The 23788-nt window shown below is 37.5% G+C and overlaps 2 protein-coding genes across 2 annotated transcripts; both read left to right on the plus strand.

Moving 5' to 3' along the window:
• The first annotated feature begins 1684 nt into the window (after positions 1 to 1684).
• LOC139709022 (uncharacterized protein MT2135-like) lies at positions 1685 to 11295 on the plus strand. Its single transcript, XM_071620989.1, has 13 exons — positions 1685 to 1720; positions 2951 to 3013; positions 3636 to 3722; positions 4516 to 4551; positions 5124 to 5169; positions 5717 to 5853; positions 6439 to 6579; positions 7259 to 7396; positions 7965 to 8060; positions 8428 to 8504; positions 9485 to 9673; positions 10329 to 10515; positions 11107 to 11295. The coding sequence occupies exons 1-13, from the start codon at positions 1685 to 1687 to the stop codon at positions 11293 to 11295; spliced, it is 1422 nt and encodes a 473-aa protein (XP_071477090.1).
• Positions 11296 to 14974: 3679 nt separating this feature from the next.
• LOC139709037 (COMM domain-containing protein 7-like) lies at positions 14975 to 23061 on the plus strand. The gene is made up of 8 exons (XM_071621005.1): positions 14975 to 15074; positions 15370 to 15423; positions 16181 to 16283; positions 16597 to 16653; positions 17308 to 17345; positions 18564 to 18654; positions 20025 to 20123; positions 20529 to 23061. The coding sequence occupies exons 1-8, from the start codon at positions 14988 to 14990 to the stop codon at positions 20603 to 20605; spliced, it is 606 nt and encodes a 201-aa protein (XP_071477106.1). The 5' UTR covers positions 14975 to 14987; the 3' UTR covers positions 20606 to 23061.
• Positions 23062 to 23788: the final 727 nt, after the last annotated feature.

The following is a 23788-nucleotide window of genomic DNA, read 5'->3' on the forward strand; positions in this document are numbered from 1 at the left end:
GTACTTGTCGGTTTTTTGCACCTAGTTGACTTCGCAAGTCTCCTTTAATAACTCAACATCGCGTACAGGAAGTAAAGTTCTTCAATGAATCAATCTTAAGTTCATTCATTTCAAAATTCTGACTGAAATCACAAGTTATAAAGATATAGATCCACCACTCTGACACCATTTATTTGTTGTCGATGATTCAGGCAGTTCGGGGCAGACGGTGCTTCAAGAGCGGCATAATCACTGGTGTGCGCGTGACCCACCATAGTGCGAGTAAATGAATACTAATTACCCCTCTCAAAAGATGAGTAGGTGTAGGTGATACCGCACACATCCAGAGTTTTGAATAAACTGAATGTTGATTGCAGAATTTCGTGGGGGAACAAGTTGAATGTTGCATCATTTGTGTGCACCATGGTCACAGTGCTGCCGGAAATTAAAGGGATGGTATTATAGTGCTGGTTGAGGTGAGAATTCAGCTTTTAAGTTTTTGCTAGATACTTAGAAACCACTTTAGGAAATGTTAAAAGGCATACAATTCTAAGAGGAATTCAAAGTCTATTTGATGAAAATCGGTTCTGAAATGGCCGAGATATAAAAATACCCCAAAATAAAACAAAGCCGTCCTAATATAAGGTGGGTCCCACCTTTTATTAGGATTGCTCTGTTTTGGATATCTCTGCCATTTCAAAACCAATTTCATCAAATAAACCTTGGATTCCTTGAAGAATTATATGCTCTTTCCAATTTCAAAAAAAAAAAAAGGTTTCTCATTATCTGAAAAATCATCATCAAAGTATGTTGGAAACCTGAAGCCCCATCCCAACCAAAACTGTTGGTCTATACCATCCCTTTAATATAATACGCATTTAGTTTCCGCAGTTCACAAATCATCTGTTGTGGAAAAGGGTGGTGCCATTTCTGTATAGCACCAACTATCACTACAATGTGCATTGACTCAAACAGACCATCTTGCTACAAAGTTGATCAGGTTTAAGCAAAACTTCGGGTTCTTTGCAACAATGATAAAAGGCCTACATGCCATGCACATTGACGACAAATAAAGTTTAGAGTCGATCTGAAGACATGATGCATCGCGCTGCTTTTTTATCTGATGCGCTATCAAATTTCGAATTCCGAACCCGCCAATTATAGTAGCCATAAACTAGTGCGCAAACACTCACGAATACATCTTACAAGAAGCGATCGATCAACCCTATGAGAAACAATTACTGAACTCTTCTCTTAGTCTGTTGGAAAATACGTTCTGTCGCTGTCTTGATATAGCGGTATGAAAGATACTGTGTGAAAAATGAAATGGTAAACTATAGGAAGTAATGTTATGTGAGCCTGCAGCAGAATCTATAGTGAAACACAAGATAACTGTATACGCATTTAGCGATAATGCGCTATTAGTAGTTTGTAGGAAGTCCGCGTGTCGGCCTACAAAGCACCATTTCCTCAGTGTTCCTTCTTCACCATCCCGTCAACCGCACAGACAGTGTAACACCGGTCGGTCGCTGCTACCAGGCAGGTGGGGCTGCTGCTACTGAAATCACCCTTACGTCGAGGATAAACGAGCAGTAGTCTTGGAGGCAGAGTGGACAGACATACATAGGGAGGAGGAAGAGGAGGAGGAGAAGGAGAATTATATCCCTCCGAGATAATGTATGCAGCATATACTTCAACGGTACACATGGGTTCACTTTTATTGTTTGGCGCTCTCGTCCAGGTTAGTTCAAATTTCAAGTTTCAAGTCTGTAAAACACTTATTTTTCAATGTTCTTCATAATACATTAATTCATACGTACACGTGAAATCAAACCAAGGAAGGTAGAACCTAAAAAAACTCCAATACTCTAGTAAAAACAAGTTTAATCATTCTGTACATTATGCTAATAAATTGAATCATCGGCCGCTTTGCGATGAACAAAATTTCAGTGACTGGAACAGCATATTCATTTTCATTTTTGTTGTTATGATTATTTCTCTCATGATCATTATCGCTTTTATCATCGTTATCATTCTAATCTGGCATCAGCATTAAACAAATGAGTAATATACATTTACACGACTTGATTATGTTTTGTGTAGTGCATGTAACGAACAGGGCGTCAGGCTCAAGTGCACCAACACAGGCCACCTGTATAATGGATAGCAAGAAGAAGAAGAAAAAAAAAAACCAGACAAAGCAAGACAAAACCAAAACGGAACAAACAAAAATTAAACAAACGAACACCTATAACATCAATAATCGAGAAAAGGGAAAAATTAAAAGGCTCCCGTTTGCATGCGTTTTCGGAAGAAGGATATTAAGCCACTGAATAATCAAAATCAAAAGAACGGAAAATGTCACCTGCTTGGGATTATAGTTTATCAGTTTTCACTGTATAGGTCATAATGACTAGGAAGGAGTAAACACACACACATACACACACTCAAACAGACATAATGTTCACTTTTGCAGGCCTGCATGCTCGGCAGGTTTTATGCTTATTATCATCTTTTGTTCTCACATAGAATTTCCAACAAGAAAGAAAAAATGTCATCGCTTGTTTTATCATGAATCTTGTCAGTGCTTGTATATGATACTCTCTGCAACTGCAGTATGAGGTTCATTTAGTTAAATCCTACGATACTTCGAATTGGCTTTATAATGAACGGTGTGAGTCGATATTGTACCATTTGGCTGGCAGTATTTTCAATGAATCTTTAGTTTGTATACTTTATATAAATCGACTTTGGTATCAGGATAAGCTACAAAGTACAATACACTATCAGCGTAGAACAGATTTGAGGCATGCATGGGTTGCGAATGTTTCAACAATAACATGTATGAATACATCACGATACTAAGGCTATATAGCAAGAAGAAATGAACTGATGGTCGTATAGAGACATTTGAAAGCTGAATAATTTGATTTTGTCAAGTCAGTCCTGTGCCTATATTTACTTCATATAGATCCTCTTGTCGGCAGCTGACGGGGCGGCTTGTCGGGGGATAAGCGGCGATGTTCCCTGCCAGGTACAGTTCTTTATAATATACGCAATCTCAGCAGCGGTTAATTGCCGATTATGCTGTAAGTGACGGACTCGACGTCAACGTTTATATTTGCATTTGCTCAATGATCGAACTGATAACCCATGAATAGAACTAGTTTGTAGGTGTTCCATAATAATGCATGATTCTCATTTCCATCCCCCCTCTCTGTCACTCCTTGACCTAATTTCTTTTTTTCATAAGACCTATACTCGTGAAGAAATGCGAGTAATTTAGTAGGCCACCACTATAGAGTAATGTAACGGTAAACGGCGCGGTAATGGTAATGATAATGGTCATGAACATGCTTAGTTACGATGGTCATAGTAATTATTTTTAATGGTTATGGAAATGGTCATGCGCATGGTCATTGGCATGATCATGGACAGCTTAATGGGATACAAACTTGTAATGATATTGACAGATTCACTTGAACATACTTGTTAAAGATGAAAAAGAAAACCGATAAACGCATTGTATTTTGTTACATCTTCTGGCCGTCTAGGATTTACATAAGATTGATAACATTGATGAAGTGGCCTTTGAGAGTGTCTCGATGTTTACCTTACACTCTTACTCACGTACGAATATACTCTGGGTCTTACAGTGTGACAGATATGGGCGGTGCATGAAAGGAACTGTAGATATTGATCCCTGGCTGCAGTTTGCCTTGAAGACGCAGCGGGAACTGCAGGTAAGAAATTCTTCAGTTCTTCAATTAAATCATATTTATTTTAATCAAACAAAAGGTAATACAAAGTATAATGATAAATAATACAAAGTATACAATATTGTCAGCTCATATTGTCGAACAGTTTGTAAAAAGTCATAAAATGTAATACAAAGTAGTATAAGTACGGAAAATATATACATAAAGAGAAAACGATTCACACTTTGCAATGGTAACAGAGATTAAATACAGCGTTTGAAAAGAGCATGATCTTCAGAAAAGCGGGGCTTGTAAAACGTACGTCTCTCAAAGAAGAAATCAATGTGCTTGTACAAATAACTTATATAAATATCCAAAATTAATCTGGAAATGTTTGTCAAGAAAGTTTAGACCTATATACACTGTTTTCAAAAGGACGAAATATTCACGCGCTGAGTGCGAATGTTTAATAGATATGATATTGAAATCTCTCAATAGAAAAGGGGGGAATTCAAAGCTTTTGTTGTGGTTGTGGAACATCATTTATGTGGTCTTGTTTCATAACACCATAACAAAACATTTCTGTTTCCCAGCGGTGCAATACCGTAAATCTGTTGTACAAACTGTAACACTTTGTCATTTATAGTGATCGTGCAATATGTCGAGAAACGCAGGGAAATGAATGTAATAATTTCAAAATAAAGAATTAAGCAATGCTACTTTATAAAGATTAAGAAATCATCCTTCGCCATAACCAAAGACTTACCTGATCAAATATCAAAGAAACGTGACTCGCGTATCTCAATGTTTCTGTTTCTCTACTTTTTGCGCCTCACAGATTGATTTACCTCTTGACAGAATTCAAATCTTTGACGTAAGTTAACATCACGCTCAGAAATTTAGACAATTATGCATTTAATTAATTTATATCTTATACAAATTGTCTGTTCAAAACTACAGTAACTGTTTATCCCTGTGAATGTAGGTAGGCCTATCTCATTATAATAGAAATATAATGTTGGACATTGATTACAAGCCCTTAACCTTTAACATGGTTGTAAGTTGTAAGATGCTGTTATATGTTGCTCTTATTCGTTTTGGTTCTGTCAGTGAAGTCCTATCGGTATTCAGTTTATACCTAAGTATATGCAACGCAAAGCTACTTTACGACCAATTCCTACATATTTGCAAAGCTACTTTACGACCAATTCCTACATATTTATATGCATTAGCCTACGTCAGCTCTTTAAAAAAAAAATTGTCACTGGATCTTAAGGATTTTTTGAATGCCAAAACTCTCATTCTTGCGATCGTTTGCTACCTATACCGTCAAAACTATTTTCATGAGTACCTGGCCTACGCAAGCTTCATGTGAAAGCCCATTGAAACAATATCATAATGATGATAGTTACGACATTTCTTGGTATTCTATCACGACTTATGCAGGCTCATAATGCATTCAACGCAAGAGCATACGGACTGGCATACGGAGGTAAGGGGGCGTTAGCCAGATGTCATTGATCTAACGAGAACCCTTTGAAGTCTTTCAGTGGAAATTGTTTGAGCACTAGCAGTGAGAAGAAAATTTATTTCAAAATAATTTTTGGTTGTTGTGATATTCTGGTCCCATGCAGCATAACATGAACATCGACTTCCCTTCACTGCTGGTCATAACGATCATTACGCTTTACGTACTGATTTGAGTTTAATTTCGCTGTCGACAAACAGCGTGGGCGAAAAAAACCAAAAACATGGTTAACAAATGGAAATTTGGCCAGATCATGACGATCAACTTGTGCACATGCGACAATATTCCTACCACCTCGTAGGAAATTAGAAAAGAACAAAAGGACAAAAAAAAAACAATAAAGGAAGACCTCGAGGACATCCAAGTCATAGGGAGTACATATTCCTAATATAGATCTCCGTGATGTCGTATTTCGCTTTAAAAGAAGTGTTGAATCTTTATGGAGTACATATTCCTAATATAGATCTCCGTGAGTCCGCATATAATTATTTGTATACGTTCTTTGTTTCAGCTAATGACACCTGCCTGTGGCCCCCGCCTTACGACAACGTATGCCTGGGCCTGGCCAATCATGAGTTCGACATCGTGGACATGCTACAAATGGGTGTCAGAGGATTTGAGGTCGACAACTGGTGGTGTGCCGATGCAGTGAGTTTCAGTCAGCCTCCCCTTCATCATTTCATCATTACTATATAATTTCCTCTTCCACCTGTCGGCCCCCTCCCCCTGCTTCTCTTTCTCCCCCTTTATCTCTCTCCCTCTCATTCTTTATGTCCATCCCTATTATCGTCACTTTATTCTCCTCTCTCCCTCTCCCTCTCTCACTCTGTCTATCTCTTTCTTTTTCTCTCGATGTTCTTTTAAGTTCTTATGTTGGTGTGATATTGGTATATACGCTTTTCGGTAGTGATTGTTTTTTTTCTCCTCTCCCTTTTAAGCGGCTCGTTGGAAATTGTCCTCCGTTTCTTAGAAATATTGTTTGTGTGTATGTGTGCCTTTAATTTTTGTTTATAGTATTACGTAATGAAATCCGGGATATTGAACACATAATATTTAGTAATTTCAATGCGAAATTATATATATATATATATATATATATATATATATATATATATATATATATATACATATATAGTCAGAGGATTCTTGTGATTGTGCCTAATCTCCCCGTTTATATCATCCCCTCCCTTTCTAACGCACACCCCCCCCCCCCCCTTCTTTCTCTGGTAAAAGATGCGTCTTGCCCATCTGGGCCTACCCTTTGCCATTGGGTGTGGCGAGTTCAACGTCTTGTATGCTGACGTCATCGCCGACATCGGTGCTTGGCTGGACGAACCGGGAAACGAGGATGAGTTTGTCCGCATCTACATAAATGTAAGATAGTGTATTCATCTTTTATTTCCACTTTCCACGGACCAAGGATGGTTCCAATCTATACATGCGGGTAATGCCGGAATTCTCTTCATATCAATGCTTTGGCTAGATCCTTTTCTTTTCGGTTTCATGTACAAACCGACTGGATGTATCCCCACTTGCTTGCCGTGTATATAAACGAGTCACTCGTCTTTAAATTTTTGCAAACCTACATGATTTGGTTGTAAATCTATTTGTTTCTCTTTTTCATTTTCTCTTTTTATATGCGAAAGTTATAATACAATGTTTAGAAGTTGTAGGTTAAGAATATACCTCTCCATAACAGTGTTATTACTACATTTCAGGATGATGAGGCAAAAAAACTTATTCTAAGATAGATGTTATATTCTGTCAAAAGGCCGATATAATTCCTGATAGAAGGGAATGCTTCCTTGTCCAGTTACACAAAACACATTTCAAGTCATAGAATGAATAATTTTACCGTCAGTATTGGAGTTTAACATGTATAGAGGGGAATATATTTTTTTTCGCCCGTTTTCGTACAAATTGAATTATTCTTCCACCATTTTACCAATCAAAACATCGTAAGCATTGCACCGCTACCAAGTGGGGGACACGGCCAATACACAAACTTCTTTGACATTGATGTATCAACTTCTTTCTTCTACGGACTATACAGGAAAAGTTTGATCAGGGACACGATGCCGAGATGAACGGTCCTCTTGAGCGTTTTCTCGGCCACGATCGAATCCTCAGTCCGGCTGACTTCAGGACGTCGTATGGTGGCGTTTGGCCCACTCTGCGGCGAATGAGAGAGGTTAGCGATTGCTGATTGTGATTTTGTTGTCTGTGTTAACAAATACAGGCCTACAAGCTAATGATATTTAAGAAAGTTGTTCATCTTTCTGTTAGACATTGACTTTGATTAAATTTTTGTCATTTTAATCATTGACTCGTTAAGATGTCATGCATAGTTTTATTGATGGTCGTTCGATCGTATTATACCATAATACTACTCCGCTCTTCTGGCTCTATGCCATCATTCCTAGATTGTTGTTGTTGTTTTTTTTTTCATCTACTATTCACGTTCTACATACCCACCCCTTCCCTTTTAATCTTACTTCAAGGATGTATTCGCGTTTATCGTTGTCACCTTTCGACATATTATCTCCGATATGTTGGTTTTTGAAAGACTTTTGAAAGATTTATGACATCAAATGTTGCTTTAGACACTTTTTTTTACGGAGGGCAATGAAAGTGCAAAGTTAGTCAAAGGCATTCCTCGATCTGTTCAAAAGTTCGCATTTTGAGGAATGGAGTAAATACTTGTCAATATTGTTTTATCAGTTTATGAGAATTAATTTGGGTTTAAATCTCCTCTGAAGGATGGCAAACGAGTGGTGGTTGTCACCAATACCAACAGGACTCACCAGGGAAAGTACATCCACGAAAAAAAGTGCCGTGAAACTGGCGCGAATAAGGTAAGTCAGCTTTTGAACCTTCTCAGTATTAGTGAAATCCCAAATGGACATATCTAACTACGAACTAGTCACAAAACATGGTGTACACACATACTCACGTCAGGTAGGCATCAATGCTTAGTATAAGTTGGAAAATACAATAGAATGTATTGGAAATATTTTAGGTACTCAGACAACATCGCTGCCATGTTGGATTGATAATGAGTCTGTCGAGCGACTATAACGTTGAGTGAAGTGAATACTTCGAGATCCCTTCACCCATTGACCAGACTCACTGCTCGGTTGCGTAGTTGAGCAAGATCACATTCTAGATAACGTAAGTGATGATAATGATGGTTGCCTCTTTTCCCTCTCGTTTAAACCACAGTTCACAGGCTATCCCCAATGCGCCGGAAAGCAGCCAACAGATTGTCTCAGAGTTCTCGGAGACGCCACACATTACGTGTAAGTTGTGTTAACAATACTTTCATGAACTTCCATGTAATTTCACTGAATAAAACAATAAGGTGTCATTAAATTGCCTCTAATTTCCCATGCGTGTAGGTGAAAAGACAGCATTAAAGCCAAGTTGTCACAATGATGGCGTATAATAACAATATGCTAGAAGCCAGTGCCGTTTTTTTTTTTCAGCTATAGTTTATCAGATACACAACCTGTCTCAGGTTTCGAATATGATTATGGTGATATTACAAATTGATTAACACAATGATGACTAATTATTCAACAAATTCTAACCAAAGCCGTCAACTGCGTATGACCTATGCATTATGCATTAATGGCTCCTGTATATTTACTCAATATCTCTGTCCACGAGCTTTTGTGTATACCACCGGCTGATTTAAGAATACAATTTTCAGCGGTTCTTAGATCAAAATTATACCACCCTTTAATGTACCCGAATAAAGTATACTGTATAGATTACGCAGGACTCTATACAAGGCTTATTGTGATACTTATGATATCGTATCGAATGAAAAATAAAAAAGACGAGAAAGTGAGTTTACGTGCAAATAAAGAATAAGAAGAAGAAAAATAAGAAGAAGAAGACAAGTTGATCAGTAGCCGTATACTCCAACAGAGAATACTATAATAGAAAACTGAAGTCAATATGCCCTATGCGCAATTTCCTTTCATTTGGTAAAAAATTAATGGCTTTCTTCCATATCCTTCTCCTATTTCTTAAAGGAGTGGATGAATAAAGGAGTTATTTTATGACTAATTTGATTGTCTGTTTGCTATCTTCCTTTCTTACCCGCCAATCAAGTTCGCAGCTTTTTTGCCTTGTGTTTGAAAAATTAGAGTTTATCCTTTTTTCTTTTTTTTTTTTTTTTTTGGGGGGGGGTCAATGGTTTAAAGTGGTGAGTCTAATCTTTTGCGTACCTCTCGTCAACAACATGACTACCCCCTTTACTCCTGAATCGCAGCTTCGATGTCATCTACGACGGTCCTACGTCGTCTGGCGTGATCACCGACCTTACCGAGCATGTCAAGTGCGCCGTCAACTTCCCTTCCACTGACATGGTGCACCCACAGTTGATGGAGACTGCCGTCTTCACCTGGGCCAAGGGCGAGCCGTCTCTGGAACTCCAGGAAAACTCCTGTGTTATGCTCAGGTACGTCACTGGGATTTTATTTTTTTCTTTTTACTGACTACTTATTTTTTTCATTTCATTGTCTTCTTCTTCTTCTTCTTCTTCTCCTCCTCCTCCTCCTCCTACAGTCCTACTTTTTCGACTTTCCTACTTCCTTCATCATTATTATCATCATCATCCCAATCATTAGCAGCCTCTTCTTCTCCTTGATTTCTGAATGTTGCCCTCTTGTATCCTCAAAGCTTAGATTTTAGGCCAGAGAAATATATCTTTTCTTTTCTGGGAAATATACGAAGGACTAGAGCTCGAATGTGAAAAAGGAAAGCCTAATATGGTATGCTGAAGCTAATCTATAGCTCACAGAGAACCAGATAAAATCTCCACTGATTGGCCAGTCGGACGTAACCTCAGCCTCCGGAGACGTCATTATTGTCAGAGGCGTCATTATTGTCAGACGCCTATTACCGCCCTTAAACACTCACACCAGTCCTTTCTAATCCCTTGCTCGTCATGTTCGTGGCTTAAAAAGGCAGCACAAGACATAAAAGCAGCAACAAAATAATGATAAAATGGCTTGACATTGGCGCTCAGTTTCTTCATATTCAGATGCAACGACTGCACAATAAAAGAATATACATAATTTCAGTGATATCACCATTTCCTTTCTTTCTAAAAGCCACGAAGACCACCGATGGCACACTTCTTCGAACTGTAACCTGCCGCTGAGCTACGCGTGTCAAAGTTCCTCGGACCCCGAAGAATGGATCATCAGTGAGACGACTGGAGCCTATGACGTCACAGGAAACTTTTGTCCAATTGGCTACGAGTTCAGCGTGCCGCACAATGGCTACCGACAGCAGAAGGTGAGGCTAATAATACCTTTGCTGATGATAATGCATCTGTATTCAGAGTATGATATTTCTGACGGAGTCCTATTTAGGGAGGAAGAGTGGTTTGTATTTGCTTGCTACAGTAGTACAAGAGTATGTGGACACTTTTTGCATATTATTCCGTTTTACATTGTATTATGCAAGACACCTGGAAACTAATTTAGGGACAATGTGAAAGTAGAATGAGAGTTTCGTAATGACATGAGACTTTCTACAAAAGATGCCATCCTCCTGCCTTTGGCACAATGTTCACTCCAGTGCAATTTTGTGGACACCTCTCTCCCCATGAATAAATACACACATAAATACATAAATACACACATACACACACATGAATACACACATGGACAAGTTATTGCTCTCTATAAGAAAAAACAAAACTCAACGTTGCATCGACTAAGAAAAAAGAAAACATGCCCTTGCGGTACCCTTATGGAAAACGTAATTCCATATCATACAGAGCGCAGCCCAAAGCGACAGGCTTGTTGATGCCTTTGTGTGTTGTTGGTTTTTTTTTTTGTCTCATTTATTCATTAAACCTTTTGTTTTTATTGTTTTCCTCAGCTAATCGAGGCTATGCAAGATGCCCCTGTGTGGATCAACTTCTCGCCGTGGCTCACAGGTCAATTTCCGACGGCTAGACCTCCAGCTTCTACTCCAAGATCTCATGCCGGCAGCTTACATGCACCTCCCATTACGTGGTTACTTGCGTTCATGGCGCTGTCTTTCATTGTTAGGTCGTTGGCAGGCTGAGTCTTTAAGAGCTGTATGCAATCACGGTTATCCTCTCTCCCTTGTCTCTAAAAGTGACGTATGATATTAAAAGCCCTAACAAGAAGTGTTTCCTGGCAAATAGATGAACAACTATTTCCCCGTGCAATAACCAAACGTGACAACAATTGCGACTTTGCCAAAGATTATATTCCCTGTTTGAATGACACATTTTAATGAATAGTTGATGTTGTATAGTATTCGATCTCAATCCCCGCCTGCAACGCGGAAAAAAAATGTGTGCCAATCAGAGACGTGACGTAATGATATGTATGTATGTATGTTTCAGAATAATGGGTTACTTTCCTAATCCTTTCCAGATGAATTTAACAAAATGTCAGCTTATCTGCAGCGTAAAGAAAGTGTATTGCATTTTCCAATCATTTGTCTGCATGTAGTCACTCATTACGGTCTATTTGATACCCTAATAATTGTTACGTAAGAGGTATACTCAAGTACATTGCACTTACTCTGGCAAGGCCTTTTTTAGAACAGTGGGTTCAATGAAGTGAAGACTGTGCCTTTGAATCAGAAGAACATATCATTTTTATTCCCTGCAATTATTCCTAATAGCATTATTATTGTTATTTTTATAACCACACCATTGTCACTGATAGGTTCCATTATATATCAGGAGTATAGATGTATATGTGTGCGTGTGTGTGCGTGTTTGTTTGTGTGTGTGTGTGTGTGTGTGTGTGTTTCTAGATTTTATTGATCAGAACAAAGCATTGTCCCTTTTCATAAGTCGTAGTAAGTTTTGACATCACAAAAACAAACATTAACAAACATTCTTAACAGCATGCATGTATATTTTGATAACAATATTTTGTAATAATAGTGGTTGTAGTACTATAATTGTAGTAGTATAGGTCTTATGATTATTATCATAACTAGAGCATAATATTGTTACTATTAGTACAAAAGTATACTACTATACTATAGCACATGATTTTACATCAAATACTAATATTGTACAACGTGAACGTTACAGCTATTAAAATTATTTGGAGATCGATAGACAGTGATACTAACAATACTGTTGTTATGATGAGAAATGACATTAGTAATCATTACGTGAGTAAAATATGTTGTATAAAAGTACAATGACGATATCAGTAAAAATAATGGTAATAAACTTGGTGATTGACTACTATGGGCTTTTTTTTCAGTTCGTAGGGATTATAAGACGTGACAGCATGATTCATAATGTATGAGTGTCAGCAAGTGAAGGGAATAGTGTAGCTAATGGCTTCGATTGCTCAACGCATGTATGTGCAATGAGAAAAAGAAAGCAATTTCATTTTGCGCTGTCACAGATTTACAAAGACAAAGGTTCATTATAATCCACATGACCGTTTGGCAACCATTATTAGTTTGTTCATCTGTGTAATCACTGGGTATCATGTAGTGACGGTTCAGACTGTTCACGCAAAAGCATGATAAGTTAGATACAAAATGTTAACCACGTGCCTCCCTTAAAAGGGCTATCACTGCGAAAACTCTCGTCGGATACTTAAAGACGTCGTTGGCTGTGTTGCCAACTTGGTCTCTCCACCAGAAATGTTTTAACCCTGACAAGAGTGTGCATTTTATGTTATAGTCACAAACAAAGAAAGCATGGTTGATCGGTATATGCCAAATACAGGATATACATGTAGGTGTAGGGCCCATTTCGATCTGGCGTGTGTGAAAATGATTAAATATTACCTAATTAGAATATTTTGCCCTTTATATGATGCTTTATGTATAACTTTAGTTGTTCAATATCTTGTTGTGTCTGGAGGTCTCGGGTTCTAATCCCGATGGAATCCCATTTCTTTGCTCAATTCTCCAATAATAAATTACATTCATTTCTGGTCAGTTTTACTAGTGTATGCATAAATATATTGGTTCATAAGAAATGAATAAATGAATACTAGTAGGTATTTACGACCAAAATACTTGCGTGATTATCTCATCTTCTTGGGTGAATCGTGAGTTGTGTTGATTTACTGGAAGCTTTTTTTCTGTTTCAAGTGAAAAAAAAAAATGTACAGTGGTGCTCCAGTCATCTCTGGACGCCAATAATATACATGTATGATAATATGCAAGTTCCATGTTTAAAAGGTTGGTTTGTCCCATCATGGGGGAGCGATATGAAAAAAAAAGAGGAAAAAAAAAAACATTACCGTTAAAGTGCCAGGGATGTATAGAAGACGTCCATTATATTTGCACGTACATGTCTATGCCTTTATATGTTTTTAATCACAAACATTTTATCTTTCGCGCCTCTGCTCTTAATAACTTATCTTTTGCTTTGTTCTTTATCCACTTACAAATTTTTCCTCTGACAATACAATGTAGTTTGTCTCACAGAGGCCCGTCCCGTATAAGGACGCGTCAATTTAACTTCAGTTTGTAATTTATCACATAACTACAAGAAAATAATAATGATTTATCTTACCATTACTATGATAATATTACTAACATAAAATGAAATACCGAAATGATGTAGAAACATTAAAAGGAGATGTCAGACCGGTAAGTAAATGAATATATAATCATCTACATTTGTATCAACATCAAGTTTGCAAAATGAAATAAAGCAAGAAAAATGTGATGAAATATACCCAAAGGGGAAGCCTGTATATGGGTAACTTATACCGTATACAAAAAGTTGAATACACCAAGTATGGACAGCGTAGAACGTACATGTATATAAATACAGGGTGAACTTAATGACAAGGGAACAAACGAAAGAAACTTATAACACTATGGATCAAAGAGGTCTGCGGCAATTGTACCCCCATAGCATTGCAGTTACAACGATGTCTGAAATACTCGTGGCTACTTGCGTTTGGCACCTTTGCTGTTATAGGGTGCGTTTAACTATGAAAAGTTGGCCAACACCACTCCACTCCATCAGTGCTCTTCCCAAGTTTTTTACAAAAAAAGGAAAGAAAACAAACAAACAAGCAAACAAACAAACAAACAAACCAATAATGATAATACTGCAGCAGATGAAGTAACATGACTGAAAACCTGAATTGGAGTGTGGAATGTATTTCCCTCGTCCGGTCAGGATAAGTCTACAGGGATTGCTATGGGGTCCTCCAAATACGGGTTGGGTTAAACATGGATGGATGAATGTTACAATATCTTGTATAATGAAGATAGAGAGATTGGTAAGATAGGTATAGGCCATAGATAGATAGATAGATAGATAGATAGATAGATAGATAGATAGATAGATAGATAGATAGAAAGATACATAGAAAGATAGATAGATGGATGGATAGATATATAGATGGATAGATAGATAGATAAATGGATGGAATGATAGATGGATAGATAGATAGATAGATAAAGATAGATAGGCCCTAGATAGATAGATAGATAGATACATACATACATACATACATACATACATACATACATACATACATAACCATACATACATACATACATACATACATACATACATACATACATACATACATACATACATAGATCTTATCTCCTATGCGTTCAAAAAGAAAAACATCCAAATTATGTTATTCTCTGATGTGAAACATCTTTTAGCTATTGCACCCGGGCTTTGTGCGTTGAGCCCTTTTCAAGACAGCAGTCGGGCGAGTAGGGGGAGGGGCTTCTTTATCATTAATCCCCTATCTAAACGACTGGATTGCAACATGGCGAGCTCCTTCCACTTCACGTCGGAAACACCTACAGACTCTATGTTTTCAGACATACAGTCTCTCAACAAATTTAATGAAGAGGTTAGTTGGTTCCCCTTGTCAGTACTGTTCAATTCTTCAAAACAACCGTTAATTTCGACGGCAGCTACCTTAGTCCTTAGTTTTAGTGACAATATCCACGAACTGACTAATGCATTGCCCCATGTATATATTTTGGTGTAGTATGTATTGACATCCAAGCCGTAACGTATGCAGTGTGTGAGATCACCGAGTGAGACTTTCTATTGTCAGATGAGGCGTAGATCTATAAGTAATAAAACTGGCTTGTACTGTTTCATACTTATTTTCTAGTTCTTTCATTCTGCTTTTTTTCCAGCAATTTTCCCAATTAGTGACCATCGTCTTCAGCTTTCTCCTGGAGCCCAATACGGTAAGTCAGTGCAGTGGTATATAGAGTAGTGGTAACTCACTAACTGGTGCATGGTGGGATTCACCAAAAAGAACATGCGATTCTAGACCATGTAGAGTAGACTAGATGTAGATCTACAGCATGATATGCAATAATATGCCCTGCGTTGTGATAATAGCTGGACTCAACCATATGTGAGGTTGTCATGTCCTGCGCCACTACAATAAATGTGTTAATTGCATTTGCGGTATTGGGATATTTTGTGTGAAAACTGAGCATGTGACATGTGTGCCATAGATTTTGAGAAAGTAAATCTCTGTCAACATCCTCAAGTGTTGCTCAAGTACACAAATCACCAAGCCATCCAGCATAAACCATGATAAACAAGTGAATTAAGAACAAAGGAATTGCCAAAACAGTACCGGTATCAATTGCCATATTTGGAAGTGTAGTACAGTGTACTTGCACTTGTGTATGTGTATCGACCCCCCCCCCCCCCCCTTTTCTGGGGTTAAAGTTTCATGATGTTACTATTGTTAGAATGAATGTGCACCACTATGCCCATGTAAGTCAACGTGGACTGTGGCACGCACTTGTTCAAAAGTCGATAAAAGTATTATACTTTCTGCCCATTCATATCAATGTTACTCTGTACAGTGTCATAGAATCGTACTTAATTTACTTGTAGTTCACCTAGATGTATTGCAAATGTTTTCTAATGTGGAAGAAATGAGTGTTACCAGAGATTGACATGTGTTCTGTGTGATTGATTCAACAGTCCAGCAGGTTACTGAGTCAGCTTGATGACTTTGCTGATGAACAAGGAGTGAGTGGCCCCGCCCTGAGAAATGTTGTGAAGAGCCTTCTTGCAGTGCCTTACAGTAAGTGTTACCAATTTTTCAAAGTTTTGGGGCACAATTGCAATTCAATGAGTGCTGTTTTATGACTGAACAAAGTAGCAGCTATGGATAAAAATATTTGGCAAGGATGCATTCATATCACGTGTATGTGAGGTCCACTTTTATTTCAAAGGAGTTGTGGTTGTTATTGTCATTGACTCTTCTCACTAATTATGCTGTATGCAAGTGAAACTTGATTAAGATCAGTTTTGCATGTAATACAATAATTAGCTCCAGTGCCAATTGGAGTTTCAGATTCAACATTTGTGTGTTATTTTTATTTTGTGAATTACAGGTGCAGTGAGGAGGAATCTCAGTCCTAGTGACTTGAAGGAAGACTTCATCAACTTAGGTATGCCATGATATATCTCCCTGTTTACTTTGTGCATAATCATGATTATATTTCTAACACTTTCTCAATTGTAACCAGTTCTTTAGATGATATTAAGTATTGTCTGTAATTATAATAGGTTTGAGAATGCATGGACAAAGGTGAATAGTATTAGTAGGGTATCTCTCTTTCCTCTCTCTCTTTCTCTTTTACGTAGTGACAAACTCTAAGAGTATACATTATTAATTTCAACTTTTATCATGTGAGATACGAGTTACAGTGTATACTTTATTCCTTGAATGTGATGCTAGGGACCATCACACAATGGAAGCAGATGCCATTTTGAGTTACAAGACATAAGTTACAGTGTATGCTTAATTCCTTGAGTGTGATGCTGAACCATCACACAATGTAAGCAGATGCCATTTTGCAAGTGATAGATAACATAAACTCAACGATCTAATTAGAACTGATTTTTAAGCAGTATTTTGTATCTTGGACCCCTTCAGTTATGCCCCGAACAGAAGTCTTCTTGTGAGTAGTATGTTTTCTTGAAATAAGAAGTCTAAAGCTTTGTCAGAAGTGATATGGTGAAAATGTCCTTAGGATTTTATGTCTGGCATACTGATAGTATTCATCCATGCTGAACTGTCATCCTCTATCTTTCACAAACAGGCCTATCAGAGGAGAAATCAAGTCATGTATCGGAAAAGGTAACTGGATTGTATTTGACGTGATATTGTAATGTGACCAATAACTACAGAAGAATGTGATTGTGATTCATCAGACATGACAGATGATGATGAAATAAATAGTTTAAGATGATAAAATATTCATTCCTAGCTTCTTCTTTTTTTTCATTTGCCATCTGACAAGATGGGCTGGACAGACCGTATTCAGCTACTCCAGCTGATCTTCCATTGGGGTCCAGATGCTTGTACTTCAAAATAGGAAGATTAGTCAACCTAGTGAATCTTCAGTTTTTCATATTTTCTGATAGAGCAACTCATCTTTTACACAGTTCTACAATTTGGGTCATAATGCCAATGGAAAATTGTGCTTTTTGCATTTTTTCTATTTAAAAACACTTTGTTTTCTACTTCCCCACTGTAAACTCTAATGAATTTAACAGAATGGAGCTACTGCAATTGAAGTTGGAATCAATCATGAATAGACTTCACTTTATGAGTGTGGAAAATTTCAACTTAATCTGATAATCCCTTCATTGTGGTTGCTACAGAGTTTACATCCTGTTGTATGTCGAACTCATTGTACAGAGTACAGGACGGTGAGATTATGCAACTTGAATCGACCTTAAAGGGGAAGGCTAGTAACTGATCGGTGGGAATCAGTGGAAATGCTGGGAGATGATTGTTCCAATCCTTATGGGATTCATTCAAGAGTTCATTGTATATCTATTGTTGTGTGAAAATGATTTGCTTCAGAACGGTCTCATATTCAAGTACAAGTAATGTGCAGATTAATGCTCCGTCACTGACCAGGGACGCTAACCTGGAAGCATTAAACTGCACATTACTTGAATATGAGACCATTCTGAAGCAAATCATTTCCACACAACAATAGATATACAGTGAACTCTTGAATGAATCCCATAAGGATTGGAACAATCATCTCCCAGCATTTCCACTGATTCCCACTGATCAGTTACTACCCTTCCCCTTTAAACTTCAAAGCCTCTTTTCTCAGTTAGCTCTTTGCTAGAATGTGTAATTCCTTTCCATTATAAAGATAGGTTAGGAAAATCCATTTGTATTGAGTTATACATCATTTTAAAGCTTGGAGCCTACTCTGTTTCAGAGTCTGCGCTCAACTAAAGATCCATATATTGGCTAGTTTTTGAGATTTTTGTGATGCAGACCATGATATGGATGACTGTCACTATTATTGTACTGTTGTTTAATCTCTGTCAGTGGAAAAGTAACCTGGTGGGGCTCTCCCGGAGTGCTGTGGGACAAACGTTGATGGTGAATCAGCTGGTAGACATGGAGTGGAAATTTGGAGGTGAGAAGCCCAAGCCACTGTCGCAGAATTTGTTTTTCTACCTTTCTTTGTTTTTAAAGAAGATTTATCTTATTTGATTATCTTGATGATATCACCAGTTTAGAACTATAAACTTGAAACTTTGTGCACAGGCTTCTACATATATAATAAATAATTGAAAAGGGGGGGGGGGGGGGGAGGAGTTTCCTTTGATCTGTCTGAAATGGAAGTAAAACCAGGTATTGAAGATGTTTAGGACTTGTGGAAAGGTTTCACCAGCCAAGCTTCAAGAGTTTTTACTTGTGACTGTGCTGACAAAAATTGATGGTGATGAAACACAGAGTTAAGAGGTTGATACAACAATGGTATGTGTATATCTACAGTACCTGCTTTTACCTGCCTGCTTTTGATAGTGATAGGCTCAACATCATATGCACTCGGGAGGGGGGGGGGGGATGTATGAACAGTTTGATTTTTTATTACAGTGGCCTCCCATTATAACGTAGTCCTCGGGAACTGGAAATTTTCTTTCATTATATGATGTATCATGCGTTACCCTGGGGTACCGTATCAAGTACCCTGGGTACCAGGTTGTGTAGCGCCACCTCACGTCCACTTGAGGACAGCTGCAGAAAAATGCATGCACTGTGTGTGCGTGTACATCGTCATTCCCATGCTACTGCATGTTATACATGCTTGTACTGTGCATGCATGGCACGCTGTGCTAGCAATTTAGCGTGTGCTTCAGTACAATGCAGTGCAGTGGCTAACACGTGCTAGCTCCAGCACCAAAATAATTTCCACTTTTTGGCAACCCAGGGTACAACCTTTTGAAAAGAATAAATAATTCAACAAAATGGCTGATTTTATTTGGTACCCCGGGGATACCATTTAATATGACATCATATCAAAATTTCGTTATAACCGAACAAAATAAACAATAAAAATACATAGAGTGGATAATGTTGCGGCCTGAATTTTTATTTAATGTTGTACCTAGAATTTCAATATAACCGTGTTCGTTATAACCAGAGTGCACTGTACACTGTACAACTTTTGGCCTGCATGCTACATTCAGGGGCGGATCCAGGAATTCCGTAATTAGGGGGCACGTTTACAAAATTAAAGGGGGGCGCACGCACCCCTCCCCCCATTTTTTTCTTTTTATTTCTTTTGTTTCAACAAAAAATAAAGGGGGGGCGTGCGCCGGTTGCGGTCCTCCCTGGATCCGCCCCTGACATTTGTATGATGCAAGCCTTCTGTGCTGTTACCACAGCACCTCACTTATTGTATTATTTAAGTGTACCACTACTGTAACATTTTGATCATGTGACATTTGACCTAGACATTGCACTTTCATGTATCATTCTTCTCTGCATGATTTGTGACAGTGACGGCAGCGAGTAGTGAGTTACAGCAGGTTGGGAGTACATTTATCCAGATGAAGCTTGTTGTAAACAAGGGCAACAAGACAGAAAATGTCTACATGGGTAAGTTTTTCTCTGCATTGGATTATATGTGTTTGTGCATTTTTGTTGGGGGGTTATTATATACAGTGTCTAAATATTAAACTTTTGCTCATCATGTTTCCTTCTGTCTAATGTATTTCATAAACTTAATAACGAGTGAAGAACTGGAGTTGTTGGTTTTATTTATAAAGGATACCATGCCAATCATCATCAGCAGCCACTGGCTCCCAAAGCACAGAAAGTTGATAGAGTAACAAACAAGACTTAGACTATACTCCTTCCATTTCTTCTTCTAATTTGTCTTCATCTTCAGATCACTATCCCTCCTTCATTCCTGAAGATTCTTGGATTCTAATGTTTGAATGTTATTAAGGCCTTATCTGATTTAATTCAATTTCGTTTCCCCTTCACTTGTCTCCCTCACAGAGTTGTCAGTGCCCGAGTTCTACTCATTTCTTCATGAAATGGAAAAGGCAAAGGCAAGCTTAGAATACTTCAGTTAGAAAACCATTGCAATATATCTACTTTTTTTTATCACAAGTAACTTGTGTAATGTTTTGTATTTTCTTTTCTTTCTTAAGTTATGTTGCTAGTTGTCCATAAAAAAAGAAGAAAAAAATACCAGAACAGAATTTACCAAGGGGTCAGTCCCAGTCAAAGCCAGTGAAAAGCCATATTTGTATTGAAATAATGAGATTTTGACTAACCAGTTGCCATATAACAGTACATTTGTCATATAATATTGTAAAAAATTTCATGATTCACTATGATAATAATCAGTAGTCCCATGCATAGATTAATACATGTATATGTGATGTCAGATGGAAGGTTGATCCTGAATTTGAAATTTCCGCGGATGTTATACCTGTCTTCTGTTTAGAAGTCAGGCAAGAAATTATTACAGTGTACAAGTAGTAGTTCTACTTACACAGATTGAAGTTGGACTGTATATAGAGGATACAATATAAATCTCCTGATGTGTGTTGTATATTTACATCATACAGTAGGCTCTCATCACAAAATAGATTGTTTTAACAAAATCACATTTATACACTTTTCCGTTGTTCCAAAGTTCAGAGTTCTGATGTAGCGCAACATTGATACAGTGTTCCAGAGTTCATAGTTCTGATGTAGCGCAACGTTGATATAAAAGATTGATTTCAATAGGCCCAAGGAGTTTGACATAATGACATTCCTTTGTATTATAATTGTTATAATTCTCAGACATTGAGTGGTTGATAATTGTAAAACTAATCCCAGGGATTCATGGCAAAGTTATGTGACACTAATGTTCTTTTGATCACATAACATGCTACATACAATGAAAATATATGCACTTCTGTTTGTGTCATGTACTACCAGATATATTGTGCAGCAGAATGCACCCGTGAGTCGATATTTAAGTATAGTGTACACTTTTAGTTGTTCTGATATCAGTAGTTGATATTTGGGCAACCTTTCAACTTAACCTGTTGAAGACAGACTGACTTTGTTAAAACATGCATTTCGCATCAGACACCTGCCGGAGTATCTCGGGACTCGTCTTCAATGGGTTAAAAATGATCATCATCCTATAATGTCCGCTGCATCAATAACATGTCTTTTGACAGTATCGAGTTTTGCACATCAGTCCTCGACATGGTTGTACACGTTTGTATAACAAGCACAAGCATCAGGTGTGAGTTTCTTCAATTTGTCTCCCTCTGCAAATTGAATTTGAAGAACTCACATCTGAACCTTCACCCCTCTGAATAGAGATTTCAAGTACAGTTATGCTGTAATTGTATGTGGCAGTGTCATTACTGCAGATAACAACAGACCAGTACTGTAGTGTGATTCTGTCACAATGAGTGTGCTGTGTTACCAACTTTGAATTGATAGAAAGTACAAAGGTGACTCTATCATGTTTATATTCAACTGTCCCTCCCTAAATCATCAGTATGATCGTGTTCATATTTTGTAAAATGAAAGGATACTATGGGTTGATGTAAATGTGGAACCAGTGTATGCTATGTACCCATACTCCTGAAAAAAAAAAAAAAAAAAAATCATCATCTTGTTTGATTTCCACTCACTACACCAACATGGCATCCTTCCATGCCTGTTATCTTAAAAAGCATCCTGGATGATGCCCAACTTTTGTTTTATACGTCATGTCACACAGGGCAGTCGGTTTACCAATGTGCCGTGTTGGCTGTGGGAGAATGATAATGCATCTAACATCTTCACATGTCTAGAGAGTTTTAGGGATGCGTAACATGTAACCATGTTGAATACATATACATGTACACTGCATACATGGTTTTAATACTAAAAAAAGTGCATTCATGACTTGTGCTGCATCTTTTGGGGCACTTGGTCTGAGAATCAAGTGCCTAAAATAGAGAGAAAAAATAACAATAATTGCTCAAGATTTCACCAACTCTTTGCTACATTACCTGTTACATCGTAACCCTGCGCTTGAAGTTGTTGTGTACCAGGATTAGCATGGGACATTGAAGTTGCACCTCAATATCTTCTTTTCTATAATTATTTTCAGTCACTTTTACAGTATACTCCTGTTATGACAAAGTCCTGGCATATACAGGAGTTTTCTCTTGTTTTATCATAGTTTCATTATAACCAAAAAAAATATCAATAAATAATAAAGGGGATGATACTGGTGCCTGAATTTTTGCTTCGTTGTAACCAGAATTTTGTTATAACCGTGTTCGCTGTTACAGGAGTACACTGTTTTCATGCAACATGTGTTTAGATAAAAGTGATGCTAAAAATGTGTAATAGTGTCGAATGATTTGTAAATGTGCATAGTGCACAGAGTCATTTGTTTGTGTGTACATTGTACACTTTGAAGAAACAGAAGCCTGTCTGTTCATTTTCACTTCCATACAGGATTTATTGTTTATTGTTTTATTGTTTTATTGTTTTATTATTTTATTATTGTTTATTATTTTTATTGTTTTATTATTTTATTATTGTTTTATTACATGATAAAACGAGAAAAAAAAAAATGATATTTTAAAGGTAAGACTTTACAAAGACACACACATGCACATCCAACAGTGAGAGAATAATTTGGGAATGCATGTTGATCAGTGTATTTCATTTTCAGCACATTTGATGCTGAGAAAAGAGTGAATAGTGTACCAGTAATTGAAAGTACATACTGCAATACATCAAGACACAAAGTAGTTGAAAAGTGTATGTCGAGATTCAGTGTATGTTCAATTGTGGCATTCCCTGTATAATGTGTATAGACATTGTACGTGTATGATGAGTGTTTACACCATGTTTGTAACTAGAGAATACAGATGTATAAAATATATTTGATACATGTAGAAGCAATTCAAATTATCTCAGTATTTGTTTGTGGTTGATGCCATTTGAATATGAGAGTGAGTGTAGCTAGTGACAGCAAATAAACATGTTCAACTCCCAGAATAGCTTCTTCTTCTTCTTCTTCCATTGAGCATAATCCTCTTTGCAGAGTGTAGTTGTTCATGTCATGATTGATGAGAGTGTGATCCCTAAACACATAACAAATGATCCTTGAGTACAATGCAAGAAGGATCTAAATTGCGATGTGAAGAAAACGAAAACAAAAATAAGGCTTCTCATCATCTGGAGAGCTAACAGAGTAGAAAGTGGTGATAAGTGGCTCAGGAAGGCTATTCAATAGACGGAGC

Source organism: Diadema antillarum, unplaced genomic scaffold (genome assembly GCF_040938485.1).
Source record: "Diadema antillarum isolate AM-2024a unplaced genomic scaffold, OU_Dant_1.0 seq00001400_RagTag, whole genome shotgun sequence".
In the NCBI taxonomy this organism is placed as follows: Eukaryota; Metazoa; Echinodermata; class Echinoidea; order Diadematoida; family Diadematidae; genus Diadema; species Diadema antillarum.